The sequence below is a fragment of the Schistocerca cancellata genome, chromosome 5 (genome assembly GCF_023864275.1).
Source record: "Schistocerca cancellata isolate TAMUIC-IGC-003103 chromosome 5, iqSchCanc2.1, whole genome shotgun sequence".
Taxonomy (NCBI): Eukaryota; Metazoa; Arthropoda; class Insecta; order Orthoptera; family Acrididae; genus Schistocerca; species Schistocerca cancellata.
Window position 1 is genome coordinate 572,758,767 of NC_064630.1, and position 16,010 is coordinate 572,774,776.

Consider the following 16,010-nt stretch of genomic DNA (forward strand, 5'->3'; position numbering starts at 1 on the left):
TACTGTATATTAGAGGCATTTTGCAAGGCCCTTATCTAAAATAAATGTTTCCAGCTCCCATTACAAATATGTTGATGTCAAGTTTGCATAAAATGTAGATTTTTCTGCTCATTTCTACAATGGTTTGTATCCTCATTCATTTAATATGTTATGATCACTGTTGCTAGAATTGCATATGACAGTTGGCCCTGGTCTCTGTGTATACATTCTCAAGAAAACTCGGCCAATTTGTAGCTAACAAATATGTCTCCACCACAAATGGAATTCCAAATTACATACCTGACACCTTTTCCATGGATATTAATGGGAACATTTCAGAGAGGTTGCTTTAGCCTTATAAAATCATGTTTTCCCATTGCCTGATATTCAGTTAATGCCTGTGTCTTGTAATTATAGACTAATCTTGTTGATTATTCTTTGTAATCTGAGTGTTTTATTTGGGGTACTGGTACAGAAGCACAATGTATAATGTATTTTAAAGGATTTATTTATTACTGAAGTACAATATCACAAAATATTTGTGTATATGGTGGAATGGTGGAGAAAGTATGTAAACAGGGCAATTAAAATGCACAGAAAAATGTTGCTGTCACATTCTCGTATCTGATAAATGACACTGATGACTAACAAGAAGTGAAAAGGTATGCACTTATCTATTGCAGCTGTGCTGAGCCATACAAGATCTCTATGTTTTAACTACCTTTGCTAAATGTGATAGTAGAGTCAATGACACTCAATGACCACTAGCCGCACTCATCAATCATGTGTCCAGTACTATGTTCATGCTTAAACATAGGTAACTTATAAAATGTATAGGATGGTACCGTATGTTACGGTTCACTGAAATGGGAATGACTTTGACATTTAACATGTCATGAAACGACAATTTCAGAGGCTGGTCTCATGCAGATATGATTTTATGTATACAGACTGTAGCAGTGAGTAAAAAAGTGTACCAAGGCCGGGAATCGAACCCAGGTATTCTAGGCAGGTGCATTAGCCACTAAGCTACCTTGGCACAGTGGTTAACACAACTGCACAGATTATCCTGGCACTTCTCCCTCCTCAACACGACTCTCACTGTTGCCCCAGTCTACTTTAAATTCCCCCTTGCACCTGAACAGAATTTCTGAGACTCTCCATGTTCTGGAATAGCACCTCAGCATCGAACGTAAATGGGGGACCCAGCCTGAAACCCAAGTGCAGGCACCTAAACACATAAAATCACACAATTTAAGAGACTTTATGGGCCTCATACAGACATAATTTTCTGTATATAGACTGAAGCAGCAAATGAAAATTTGCACCGAGGTACCTCGGTCTCATAAAAATATGATTTTATGTATATAGACTGAAGTGGCAAGGGAAAATTTGTACGGTGGTTCCGGGTCTCATATAGATATGATTTCATGTATATAGACTGAAGTGGAAAGTAAAAATTTGTACCATGGTACCTTGGTACAAATTTTCACTCACTGCTTCAATCTATATACACAAAATCATATATGTATGAGACCCATAAAATTTCTGAAACTGTGTCATTTCATTTGTATAAGTACCTGCACCTGGGTTTCAGGCTGGATCCCCAATCTATGTTCGATGCTGAGGTGCTACTCCAGAACACGGAGAGCTTCAACAATTCTTTTTGTGTGCAAGGGGGAATTTAAAGTAGATTGAGATGGCAGTGAGAGTGCGGATCAATGTGGGTTTCATGCCAGGTTAATCTGTGCAACTGTGCTAAGGTGGCTAACACACCTGCCTAATAAGCAGGAGAACCCGTTCAATTTCCCGTCTTGGTAAAAATGTTAACTCACTACTACAGCCTGCAAATATAAAATTTAACATGTCATTCCAAATGAAATTGTAAGAATGCCTATAAGGCATAGGAAAGTGTGTTGATGAGACACTCCTTTACGAACCACACAGAACATTGACCCTAGAGTACTAAACCCTCACAAAATTTATGATTGCAGTTGATACCAATTCACACTTCCCTACGATCCGGTATTGTCAGTATAGGGTGTAAAAAAAGTCATTTTGTACTTTTTTGTGTGGGAAATACCATTGGAGGCCTTATAACCATAATTAATTAGTGTTTAAGCTATAAATTATGACTCTCTTTGAATAAAATATGGAATAGTAAAATTTACGATGGTTTAGTAAGAACTTATTTTTTTCTCCTTTAGTGTTCTGGGGTTAAATGATTATCAAATGTGGACAACCATCCTGACAGATGCAACAGGCCCTGAACAAATTTTTCGCTCTGCAGCAGTGTGTGCACTGATGTGAAACTACATGGGAGATTAAAACTGTGTTCACACCGAGATTGGAACTGCATTTTGCAGCCAAGTGCTCTACTGAATGAGCTACCCATGCCCAACTCACAACCTGTCCTCACAGCTTTACTTCTGCCAAGTACCTCATCTACCACCTTTAAAAATTCAAAGAAGCTCTCCTGTGAAATTTGTGGTACTAGCATTCTTGGAAGAAAATGGCTCATTCCGTATAAACGGGGAATCATTATCAAAAAAATTAATTTTTCTGTGGGAATATTTTCCTCCGTTACATATGTAGGTTGGGGATTGAATTTTGTTGGCAAGATTGATTTTTCCCTCCAAAACCAATTGTTTACTTGTGGGAGCCATTGTAACTACTTCTTCTTTTTGATATATTTTTAGAAGCAAACAATTTAAGCATGGTAAATACAAAAACATTTATATAACCTAACCCAAAACGTGTAACATGAGTTATCAAATGCCAATTTTTTAAAGATTTTCACAAAATACATTGAAATATAGAAACTTATATGCCATGCTGTCCTTCACATTAGTGTACCTGATAATTTGGCATCTAAAATAAATTTCCTCCTGGCATAGGATATTTAATTCACGTAACGTGAGTTACCTTTATTTATGTAATGTGAGTTACCATAATTTTTTTAAGATTAGTTATAATTTTGAGCAGTCATATTGGTTCTGAATTACATACAACACAACTAACAATATATTTCAACACATTTATTGTATATTTATCTCCATTGCCACATAAAATCCCATAGGGAATAGCTACTTCTACTTTAGAACAATTTGCATTTTTTGCAAAATGCCTTTAAGTGCAGCTGAGAAGATGAGGAGAAGAAGAAGGCAGCAATTGAAAGATGAAGGCAGATATGAAGAGTATAAAATCAAACACAAGGAAACTATGAAAAAATTCAGAAAAAAGAAGCAGGAACAGGAAAAATGTTTGAGTAAAAGAAAACAAGGATTGTTGCAGACAGGAAATGGAATGTTAGAGAAAGTAACAATACGAGAGAAGGAAAGTTGCTACTCACCATATAGGGGAGATTCTGAGTCACAACAGGCACAATAAAAAGATTCACACAATCATAGCTTTTGGCTATTAAGGCCTTTGTCAGCAGTAGACACACATACACACATGCACACACACACTCACGCAAGCGCAACTTGCACACACGTCTGCAGTCTCAGAGAACTGAAACTACACTGCCAAGAATGTTAGAGAAAGAGTTGCCAAGTAAAGAAAGCCTCTTCAGCTACATCAAGTAGTGCTGCCTCTCCACCATATAAAAATAGGTCTTCCTTGAGGAAAGCCACATCAAAAGTGAAACATGTACTTCCAGCATCACCCAGAAAACAAAAATGTGTTATTAGAAGGTTGAACATTTAGAAGTAGGAAGAATTTCTTAACAAAAAATAAGTGATGAAATAATAAGTGCAGTGTGCAAATTCTATGAAAGGGATGATTAGCAGACAGGCCCCTGGACGCAAAGACATTGTGACTGTAAAAGATGGGAAAGGTAAGAGTAAGTTGCAAGTATGACACTTGATGTTCTCTTTGAAAGAAGCCCATGCAATGTTTTGTGAAGAAAATGGCAAAGTGATTGGTAAAAGTAAATTTGCAGAATTAAGACTCAAACATGTCATGTTTGCCAATAAACTTCCACACAACATGTGTCTCTGCATATATCATGAGAATTTCATCTGTACTATTAACTCTCTTCTCATAGCATAGTACCTCAAATACCTAATTACACCAGTAACTAGCCAGGATTTTTCTACGTGCAGAGCGTACAGCCGATTGTTGGTTGGGAAAGTGCACGAAATGTAAAGATTTATTGGCAGTTAAACTCCTTGATTTATGTACTGGTGAACAAGAATACTGAGCTGTGCTGCGGCTTTCATTGGTGCTGTTTGTAGGTATCTGTCCTCTGTTGGAGGTCAGACTGTATTGCTTAGTGGACATGGTTGCAGTTGTTTGTCTTCCCCTCGTGCTGACTGGCACCACTTGGTTTCACAAGTGTTGCCTGTCTGCTAGTGGTAGCAGTAGCGGTTATCAGTATGTAGTAACTGTGGCCCTATCTTTGGGGTGATGTGGTAGTTCTTGCGGGTCATGGCAGTGTGCAGTTCGCTTGGAGACTCAGGAGTGGCCAGGTCCGCACAGTGCGAGAATACGCCAGGACCACTGGCGGCGCGCATGGACTGCCGGATCAAAGGCCTGTGGTCACGAGGGTGCAAGACCCCCTTCGTAAACCGGATCCTACAAGTTTTAAGTGCATTAGGATTCGAGTAGGGAAACCTCCACCATTGTGCGATCTTGCGACTCTCCAGTGATTTGGGTTCGTGTCGCTGCTCGTAGTTTTGCCAAGGCGAAGAGCAGCGAGTGGAGTGTTTGGGGAAGTCGGATGTGATTAGCTCTCGTGGACTTCTAATTACTATTTATCGTATTCAGTTTGTTACTATTTGTTAAGTTCAAATAGTTGTATTTTTCCTGCCTCGTGGCCGCTAATGCCCCAGTTACCTGCCCTGGGAGTTAGTGTATGGAACAGCAGTATACGTTTCCTTGTCTTGCTGCTGCTGTCCGGTGAGGCATGTAGTTTTGACAGCTTTCTTGATTGTAGGTTGGTTAGTGATTCTTCTACTCTGGTGGTAGTGATTCCATTCTTGTTCCGGGTGCGCTAAGCACAGTATTCTGCGGGTGGAGTCCAGACTGCCGGTCCCAGCTTTGGTGTATTTTTACATCTTTGCATTTGGTTTATTGGACGTCAGGTAGCTTCAGCAAGATTAACATTAGTCATTCGTTAGACTGCCACTAGTCTGTGTACCATTTCGCGAAGTGAATGCAACTCTTGGCTGCCTATCTCATCGCTCGTGAAAGTGTTTTTTTGCCGGACCTATTCAGAGGTCGATTCCTGGTGCAATGTCTGTGACTGGCCCTTGTGTTTTATTATTGTATTTACTGTTTTACTTTATGTTTCTAACTTCTTTTATATAATTGGCATTACAACAGGTTTAAATGATTGTGCTACCATGTTTATCATCATTTTGACACACCTGTTTGGTGATGAGTTGCTTGTCCTTTTAAGTTAAACTTTGCCACTGTATTTGCTATTTTATTGTATGTTTTTTAAATTTTTTATATAATTGCCATTCTTGGTGTTACAATTGGTTTAAATGGTTGTGCTACCAAGTACACCATCATTTTGTCTCACCTGTTTGGTGATCAATTGTATGTCTTTTTAAATTAACCTTGCTATTGCACTGCTGTTTTACAGTATGTTTGTTAATTTATTTTTTATAATTGCCATTCTTGGTGTTAAAGGCCTTCAGCCGTGACTGTGGTTACTAGCCTCAAAATTCTAATTGGGATCGCATTGGCTTGTGTTTAAAACATTATTTGCTGTGACTGTGTGTCCTACGCACACTCATACCAGGCTGTTCACCCGAGATTTATTTAGTCATAAAATACGCCTGGAGAAATTGAAGAATCATTATTTGCTGTGTCTATATTTTATGCTCATTTGGTAAATTGTCATACACTGAAAGCACTATTAATTACAGTTGTTTATTCCTTCATTAATAACATGTAATATCTTTATTTATTACCGAGTCTGGAGCTACCGTTTTAAAATAAATGTGTGTAACTGCAAAAGGGAACCAACAGCAACTGATTACAGCCCTGTCTGCAATCATAACCGAATCCTGCCTTCCTTGACTACCAGATTTCAAGTACGGCGTGAAATGGTATGTGTGGCAGGAGGGTGATGGCAGAATTTTGAAAATAGAGGAACAAGGAACATTACCAAATCTTATTGGTCATATTCTTATCATGGGACCTAAATTTTTACAGCACTGCTACTTTAAGTGAGAACAATCAAAGAACAATCAGACTGATAAGGAATCACCGCCTTCTGCGATGCTAACTGCCATGATGCAAATCGATTTTTCTGAAAATTTTACATGAGCAAGTCAAGATGAAATTCACAGTGCACATTGGCTACAGAATCAAATTAGTATTTTACTGCCATGATTTGGCATTCAGGTACTTCTCCCCCTACGTGTTGTTATCTGATAATCTGGACCACACAAAAAAACAGTCATTTCCTATGTTGATATACTTCTTGAAGAACTACCAAAAAATATTAGAGAAGTTACAATCTGGTCCGATGGTCCTGCTTCCCAGTTTAAAAACAGATGATATATTGCAGAGGCTGTAAAAGTTCAAAGTAAGAGTCATGCAAAAAGAATTACATGGAAGTACTTTGCAACTTTTCATGGGAAGGGGCCAGTGGATGGAATTGGTGGCACTGTCAAATGCCAAGTTTGGTCTCGTGTGAAAAGTGGGAAATGTGTTGAAACAATGCGACAGATTGTGTAAAAGAATTGTTGAATTCTTCTTCTAATGTGTTAGCAGTTCTTATGTGTGAAGAAAACTTAAGCCAATGAAGCAAAAAACTACATCTCTTGGCCTTAATCAAGAACTGCAAGCCTTCCTTGAACATTTCTAAAATTCATCACTTTGAACTCTATAATAATGAAGTTGTAGGACACACCACTTCATCAGCTGCAGGGGAAAATACTAACAGAACAGAAAAGTCACTAGATATACAAGTAGATGACTGGGTGGTGATAAAATATGACAATTAATATTTTCCTGGAAATGTTACTACAACTGAAAATGTGAGTTTAAAGTTGATGTTCTGATGAAAGATGGGAAGTTTTGGAAGTAGCCTTAAATTAAAGATGAGACATACTACATCAAAGACAAACTTGTCAGAAAAGTGAAACCTCCAAAGTGTTCTAAGTTCCTGTGGTTATTTCAAGTTTGACTGATCTGTGACAATGTAACATGAGCTACCGTATGTTGTAACGTGAGTTACCTGTTAGTTATGTTTTAATTTTTATTTTATTGGAGATTAAATGTTTGGAACTTTGTTAAAATAGGCCTACTTATAAGATGATCTGGTATTGTGTGTAAAACTTACAAGGAATGTTCACATAAAACAGAGCAGACTTGTGTATTTTCTTTATCATATGCAAAAGCCATTTCTTGGAAATGTAATGTGAGTTACCAAGAATAATTATAAAATTTGGTTTTACAAATATAGTAATGTAACAATTATCATGATATAGGTTTATAGAGCATTCAGTATAAATCATATTTTGAGGTATAAAAAATATTTAATAGATACATTTCTTTCTCTTAATTGTCCAAAACTTATAATATAAACACCACTTTGTAATGTGAGTTACCATGGAATGACCCAGTATAATGTGGAGATTTGGCTTAACCACAGCCCCAGTATGTTTCCAGAAAGAATTTTTCAATTTGCAGAGGTGTGTGCGTTGATTAGAACCTTCCTGGCTTATGTGAAGTTTGGCAGGTAGGACATGACGTACTGGTGTGGAGCATTTGCCACCGAAAACAAAGGCCCCGAATTCAAGCCTCGGTCTGCCCACAATTTTAATCTGCCATAAAGTTTCACAATAGGCCCTATTTTCAAGCCAATTGCACCTACAACATACAAAACCATTCTTCGATCAAACTGTTCAAAATTGCCAACACGAATAACATTACACGTGTTAACTCCTTCCTTCAGCATGTGCTGGCAGATTCCGTCATGAAGGAGAAACTTTAGTGACAGTGGGCCATCCGAAACGTACAGTAGCGTTCGTCGGCTTTCACTCTTCATTAATGATGCTGTGTTGTTGGAAACCTTCTGACCAAAAGCTAGCGGATTATATGGCTTTCTCATTGGTTTTACTTTAAGTTCCAGGGAAAATTGGTGACTATTTTTTGCAGCAAACATTTCACTTCTGCAATGGAATAGTTGTCATTGTAAAATGGCAGTTCGATTGTGTTACTTCGATGCTTCTGTCACAATCACAACATTAAATGATTTTTTATTTTTATTAGTTCCTGACGCACGCTAAGCTGCGCTGTTTTCGAAATATACTGATGCACCCTATCAAACATTAATGCGAAACGGCAACAATGAACGGCATTCTATAGTTATACAGTATCACTAAGAATGAGGTATGTTCATTAACTTTTTTTAAAGAAGTACTCTTTGAAATCATTGCTGAACTAACCATCCTTTGCATGTACATCTGCCGTTGAATACGCCTTTTTCTGTAAGTATTGGTAGTTTTTCCTGGACAACTGTTTCCGTAGGCAACTGACAATAAGCTTCGGAGAGTAAGCCATTTATTCGCCTACCATGCACCCCACACGACTCCTAACCACAATATTCAACACAAGCACTTTTGTTTACAAACATTCACATAGACACCAGAGACTGAGACGAATCGCTGGCTTTAGGCTCGAGCGAGTTCCATTGGAGATTTTAATTTTTTACTTCGCGCTGGCGCACTCTGGCCTTGCTTTGAGCTTTGACGATTATAACGACTCTAAATTCAACGAAAACTTGCACGTGTATCTCCGCACCATCGCTCCTGCCAGCCCCAGACCTGCGGAAACACCCTAAGTGTAAGTTTACACTGCCTGCGATGCGATGCGACGCGATGCGAAGCACAATGGCCCAAGCGATGCAATACATTGCACACGATACAGCGCGCGGGCTCGCGCGCGCGCGATCTGGCCAGCAATTGAGCAGTCTCGGCACGATGTCGCGTTTCCTCGACCCAGTAAATTCTTTTTTATTAGAAAACAGTGCTCTGAGAATTCAACGCAGCCGTGAATGGGTGCATGAAATCAACAAGGAGAGGAGGGCTTTAGGAGAATTTCATCATTTGTACAGTGACTTGAGAAAAGATGAGGATAAATTTTGGAGTTATCCAGAATGAGTACAGAGACATTTGATTATATAGTGCCGTCTGTTTCAAATAGATTACAGAAGCAAAACACAAATTTCAGAATGGCTATTACCCCTAAAAAAGTTATGATCACCATTAGGTAAGTACAATATTAAGTTTACAGCAATCATTTTATTATGAAAAATTTACAAATTGTGATAGATTCAAACTTTCTTTTAATAAATTTTGACATAGTTGACAATGAGAAGTAAAATCCATGACAGTTCACTCACTTAAGTATCAAAGTTTTCAGAATTTTGGTGGCTTGAAATAACAATGTCATCAGGTTCAATTTCAGAAATGACTATTTCATTCTGCGGATTTCCAGCAATTACGCTTTCAACTGGATTTTCAGGTGCATAGGGTGACATCAACGAATGTGCAGTGGAACTGGTTGATTGTTCCAATTCTTCTAAAAGAACCTGCTGAATTTTTATCCTGGCTCTCAGCTGAGCTGCTGGTGATAGTTTTCGCATTGCTGGCAGCAAACTCACTACAAAATGATAGCTGTCATCTTGCGTTTCTGATTTCGACATTTGTTGCTCAATTAGCTTCAACTTTTGCTTCTCTATATTTAGCAACTCAGAGTTTGTCGATTTCTTGGATCTCTTGTTTTGGTTTGTGTGTAGGATGGGTGAGGGAGGAGGCATCGAAACGCTACCCTCTGAACTTACAGACAGTCTTGAAGACCTGGCTTGGTTGGTTTCATCAGGTGAAACACTCTCTTTCTCTGTAAGAGCTGGTGAAAATGGTACGTCGTCGTGTGCGTCGTCGTGTTGCGATGCTGTTCTTTTACTGTGATGAACATCAGTCTTGGTCTTCCATGGCGTCATTATGTCAGTCAGGAAGGTCATTAGCTCGTACCACGGCCAATTGGATTGGAAATGCGGCATGCCACCTTCGTCTCCTGAACGTTCAGCACGAGTTTTTTTGAGTTCAGAGCGGAAAGTGTCACGTAGGCTCTTCCATTTATTCTTCAGTACCTCACCTGAAAATATTGACGTGAAATTCCAAAATGACAGAGCAAATAGTAGTGCTTCAAGAAGAGCGAGGAGTGTCGGAGAGGCCTTCAAAAACTATGTCAACAGTCATTAACGCAAATACATTTCATGTCGAAATTATCAAATACTGTAACTATTGTGAACGTCATTTCGTTATCAAAATACTGTAATAGTATCTATACACAATTAAAATTAGAAAATAAACGAAGTTGTTTGTGTTACTTATTTCTTGGAGTCTTGTAGCTATTTATTTTACTTTTTTGTATTTACTGTCTGTTCCACAATCTTCAGCTATTTCATTCCATGCTTGACGAACAAAATCCCTATTGTGGTAATATTTATTTTTCTGCTCCCACAACACGGAGCGTTCACGCACACTGTTAATTAGTCTTTCGATGTCCATTGCAAGCAATCAATTACTTCAGATGGAAGCGCAAACAAGCAATCGCTCCAAACACTCGCGCGAAACGCAAACTCGGTTGATACTACAGCGGAGTCATCGCATCGCACCATATCACATCGCTCGGCCCAGCCTGCTGTCTAAACGGGCACCGCTCTGTTGCCACTGTTAAACCAAGCCTGCACATTGTCACGCGATTTCAGCGCTTCATCGCTCCGCTCGGCTCGGCATCGCATCGCATCACATCGCGGGCAGTGTAAATTTAGCCTAACGGCTCAATGTCATGGCAGCTGGCAGGACAGTCAGAAAAGTTAAAAGCCGTTTGTCTTACTGCCCGCATGCACATTGCTCCACCTTTAACAAGAGCTTCAAATTGCATTCTTTCGCAAAACAGCGTCATGACTATAAAATGAATTACATTTTCAGCTACATAAATAAATATTTTGTACATTGGAAAATGTTTGTAAACATCATAATAGTAGTCTCATACTAGCCTTCAGCAAGTCCGTTTAACCACCATGTAGTATAATTACAATAATTTTTATCAATAAGCCTATAGGACATATAAATTTATTCATCTACTTTCAACATACAGCTTAAATTGCATAAGTTATATTGAACTAGTCACTGAATGTAAATGTTACAATGAGTGGAAGCAGAAAATTTATTTCTGCCTTCGGAGATTTAAAGCTACCCTTGACTTGAAATAAAATCCCATCCAAACTTCGCAGTGATTTTATTGACACAATCGTCGACTGATGGGCGGTTCTGTATAATGCCACAAAGTTTTGCTACAAAATTACATCTACGGCACCAATTCTCTCTCAGAACCATGACTGAGAATAAAATTAAGGTAGAACAGTTGAGAAAACAGCCTAATTTCCGGATGCACCTTCAGAGTATTGCAAATATTTTGACATTTTGGGATTAACTGGGCTCATAGCCTATTAAGGTCTGTGGAATTCAAATTTAGATACAAGAACACAAAGGGAAAACTTTTATTACGCCTTAATATACAGCGAAGTGTATCTAATGACGGACAAACAATGAATAAACAAAAGGGGGCTACGCCCAAGGAACATCAAAAGAAATGCGATTGTTGTGCCATCACAGTCTGATAACAGTCACGACACAACGTCTTGTTTTTGTTACCCACAGCGACAGAAGCGCCCCAGGCGGCCAGCAAGCGACACATCAGAATACGATATCGGATGAGTACGAATACTAACGTTTGTGTTGATCTCTAGCATAGTTTTTACAATAGGGAATCTATTTAGGTCCATAAAAAGCGACAATAACTACAAAATGACACCACATTTGTAATACTGGAGGGTACGAAACGCCACATTACAGTACAGTTTATTTATAATTCTCTTGTAACGTACAGTATTTACCGAATAATGTTGTTTTCCTTTAAGAGCAAAAAGTTGCTATTTAGCATGGAAAGACATGGCCTTTCGCAGAAAGATGTATGTCTAACCAACAAAGTGGAGTTTTGTTCATTACACTTTCAGCCAAATCATTGAATTTAGAAGAGAGGAATCCAATATGGAATGTAATGCTTACATTATTTGATGTATAAGATAAGCCACCATAGCCATATCTTAAGAGAAAACAACACAGACGTGATAATAAATCGTCAGCAGCAATAAAACTGTGACAGAGGCCTAGGGGCATCACAGGCCGACTTCCACACATAGTGGGTCAGTCGCCAAGACTTCGTGAAACTGGTGAGGTCAAAGTTATGACGTTGAGCTCGGTTTGGCGTCCTTTGTCCGGCTTTTATATTTCATGCTGTGTGGGACTTGGTGCTGGGAGCTACACTGGATATTTCCAGGACTATCAGATATCTTCCACATCACGCATTAGTGCTTGGTGGCTTACTGAAATATTTGTTTCAGCCTAATTATCTGAGCTAAGGTTCAGTTATTTCAGATTATTTATATTTCTGATCAGTAGAATATTTTTCTGTACAAATAGTTGTGCTTGTACTGGGGATTTCTGTGTACCACTGAGAACATCACTGTGGTGTATTTGTCTTGGCTATAAGCAGTGTGAAAGACTAAATTCAGTTGTTAACCTTAATGTTAGGCTCTTCCATTGATATGGCCATCAGCTTTCTTATGCCATAGTGTTCTGAGAAGATGTTTTGGTAATAAGCAATGGCAAAAAATTTTCAGGTTAAAATGTTATCTTAAGTGTTTTGAAGGATTTTGCATTTAATCGTTTAATTAATATTTTGTTTATTTTAACAGAAATTTCGTGTATTTAATATATGAGTTAAAATTGTGCTGTAGATTTCCATGTCTAAATACCATGGAAGGAAGCAGTGCTTGTAAGGTCTAATCATTAAGTATCACCACGTAAAGGTAAGCTTGTCGTTCTCCTTGCATAACTGTGGTTCACAAAAGGTTCCTTTCAATGTGTTTCGGCTAAATTATTTGCCATATCTTATTCTCTGGGTATTTATTAAGTTTTTTCTCTCAAATTTTATTCAGCTAAATGGTTTAAGAGACTTCACCCTCCCTACAACTATGCATTCTCGATATTTTGAAATTTGGTGGCATATTGTAAGATGCAAGAACTATACCCCTTACTTGAAGTCATTAAAGATCACCCAACTCACGTTGAGTGAACAGTAGGGCTGAACAAAAATGAGTGACAAGGCACAATGCATCTTGTAGAGGGTATAGTATGGACGTATTGGAATAATGAATGTTGGGTGATGGTTTTAAAGTAATTCACGCGACAAACTTTGTGCAAATGCGTCGATTTACTGGAGGCTACTTTTATCCCAAGGAAGTATTCAGAGTTGACTGTGGCTGGGCCAGGGAGTGGCAAAGGGAAGCGACAATAGGCAGCTTAGGACGGCTCAAACTCTGAGAAAGCGGTAATGGGACGCGGCCTCCAGCTGCCTTAAGATGAGTGACAGTGAGGGGGGGGGGTGGTTGACCCCATGCTGGTGTACTGGGAAGCAGACGGAGAACTTGTATGACTGTTGATAAATGTCCATTGTCCCGTTTTCAGTGAAACATGCGAGAAAGCCGCGCAAAGCTACGGTGGAGCGGTCAACAGAGGCCAAAATATGCGTGTTTGTGACTATAGCAACTTCACTCTGAATTCACGGTCCACAGAGTCTCAAGTAAATCAGTTGAAGAGCGACAGAATGAAATATGCCGGCCTCCGATGGGAACATAAGACCAAGAAATTTGAAGTACTCTCCTGGGAGTCAGAATTCCAGAAAAATTGGTGTTTTGTGCAGACGCTAACCTTGGTGGGTGGCCTGGGAGGAGCTAAATAGCAGAAGTTGAGAGAAAGGGAAATTTTGTGGGAATTTGTTCACTTCCAAGAGCAGGCATTGGCCGGCGCTGGGAAGTGACACATAATTAACGCGACTTGCGCTGCAATTGGCGTAAGTGATTTTGCTGGAGGCGAAACCAAGGCGAAAAGCGGACTGGGAGAAGTCTCCGTAGAGGTCTTCCGTTCTCAGCTTGCCTAGAGTGCGAACGTGGCGTTCTTTACTCAGCTTGCCTGAGAGAGAGTGAGCATCTCTGCAGTTTAGGACTTAGCAAACGGAACGATTGAGCTTGGAGACAGAAAGTTTTCGTTCAGCTATGTACTGAGCAAGATAGCTAGCAGTGAATAGGCGAGCGCAGCCTTGCAGCACCATGAGGTCGGCCGACGTCCGCACAACAACGACGCCCCGCCACGCTGAATTCGTTGATATTCTGCCCACTCTGGCTTGAGTTAGGCCGCTGATTTGTTTGGTGGATTGCGTGAGGGTTTCATGGGCCGTGTATTGTAGAATTCTTCTCGCACTTCACATTACGCCTGGGTCAGTCAATAGGAATTACTTTTGATTTATCGCGCTTTACTCCACACAAATGCAATTTGTTACCACTGCCTGTTAGGAGAGTCATGTAATGTGATGATTGAAGGTCGTGAGTTAAAATAAATTTGTGCTAATCGACTGCCGGCCTGAGTGACCGAGCAGTTCTAGGAGCTTCAGTCTGGAACCGCGCGACCGCTACGGTCGCAGGTTCGAATCCTGCCTCTGGCATGGATGTGTGTGATCTAAGTTCTAGGGGACTTATGACCTCAGATGTTAAGTCCCATAGTCCTCAGAGCCATTTTTGCTAATCGACTGCATCTGTTTTCAATCAAGTAGTTGAAATCCCAAGTCGCTTTCTTAATTAATTTTATGTTCAACATTTGCATCTGGTGTTCAATAGTTGAATATAACATCAATGTGCACCCCATTTTAATTAAAGGGATCAATTCTGAATCAATTAATGTGAACACTGTCACCACAGTTCAATCAGGAGTCACAGGGCCTTATTACTTTGTTTGTGTTATCCGATATTGCGGCAGTTTTGCGCTCTCTGTTGATCTGTTTGTCAATTACCTGAGGTGAACACACACCAAAACCTGATAAGTGATGGGTGGGGTGTTACATACTCCTGACCCATGCCAGGATACGATACTTCGGGATTTGCTAGGAAGTAGTCTTGAAAAAGGAAATTTTTCCACGTGATCCATTGCTTAGCCATTTTTAATTGAAAAACGGGTAGCATTAGTTACAATACTTTACATTGTCTTCTTCATGTGCTGTCTTTTCAAACTGACATTTACAGGTGCCTGTGCATTGCATTTGTGATTTGTTGGAGTACTTATGATGTGCAGAGCCGTAATCAGCCGATGCTGAGCACACAGAACACAATCATTGGTACTAGCCTTTTTAGGGGAATTCTTCATGAACTATTTGTCGGGTCACTGCTCACACCCAGTGTATCGATTTGTGTCCTGATATATGTTTTGCGTTATCTAATTATCGAGTGTAAGGGGTACCTGGGTTTTGAGTTTTCGTGTAACATAAAAATGCAAATGATAACGAGGGGAAAAGCCAAGACAACGGCAAAATATAATCAGATCGTTACTCGGGAGAACATGGGTGATAGTAGGGAAAGCGCTATTGATGAGCGTGACGAACGCGAGCTGCAACTTCATGAAACTGGGTCTCACGACTGGTTTAGTCCGCTGAATAGCAAGGACGTTGATTCAGGCAGTGATACTGAGGGCTTGGGGGACGCAGAGAGTACAGGATTAATCCATAAGTAAGGAAGATCCAGCCTAAGAAGCCAGAGTGTGTTGGAACAAAACGGTGTCCGACCATTATCAAACGATTCATTCACAATTGATCCGACGGGGGTGCGGAGACTGTACTTGTCTAGATATCGAAGGGTTCCTCATAACAGAGGAGAAGAGTCGCATTTTCAACCACAAAAGAACGAGGATCAAAATGCGGCTACTCTCAAAAATATTATGGACCTGTTGCAACAGATGCAAACGGTGAACTTAGAGCAGAGTGCCAACCTTAATGCCGAAATTAAAAAGGCGAGTTCGGAGTTGAAAGAGCTAGTAAAAAAGAAGGTAAAGAATCTCGGCGTCAAAATAGAGAAAGAGATTGTCATCATCAAACGAATGGCAATTGAAGCC

General features: G+C 39.7%; 1 protein-coding gene across 1 annotated transcript in view; it reads right to left on the bottom strand.

Moving 5' to 3' along the window:
- The window catches only part of LOC126188242 (probable enoyl-CoA hydratase echA8), an 83,766-nt gene extending 75,154 nt beyond the window's left edge, over positions 1-8,612 (bottom strand). Inside the window, exon 1 of the mRNA XM_049929801.1 lies at positions 8,391-8,612. Coding sequence (XP_049785758.1) covers positions 8,391-8,505 — 115 coding nt within the window. The 5' untranslated portion in view covers positions 8,506-8,612. The remainder of the gene's footprint in view (positions 1-8,390) is intronic.
- Positions 8,613-16,010: the final 7,398 nt, after the last annotated feature.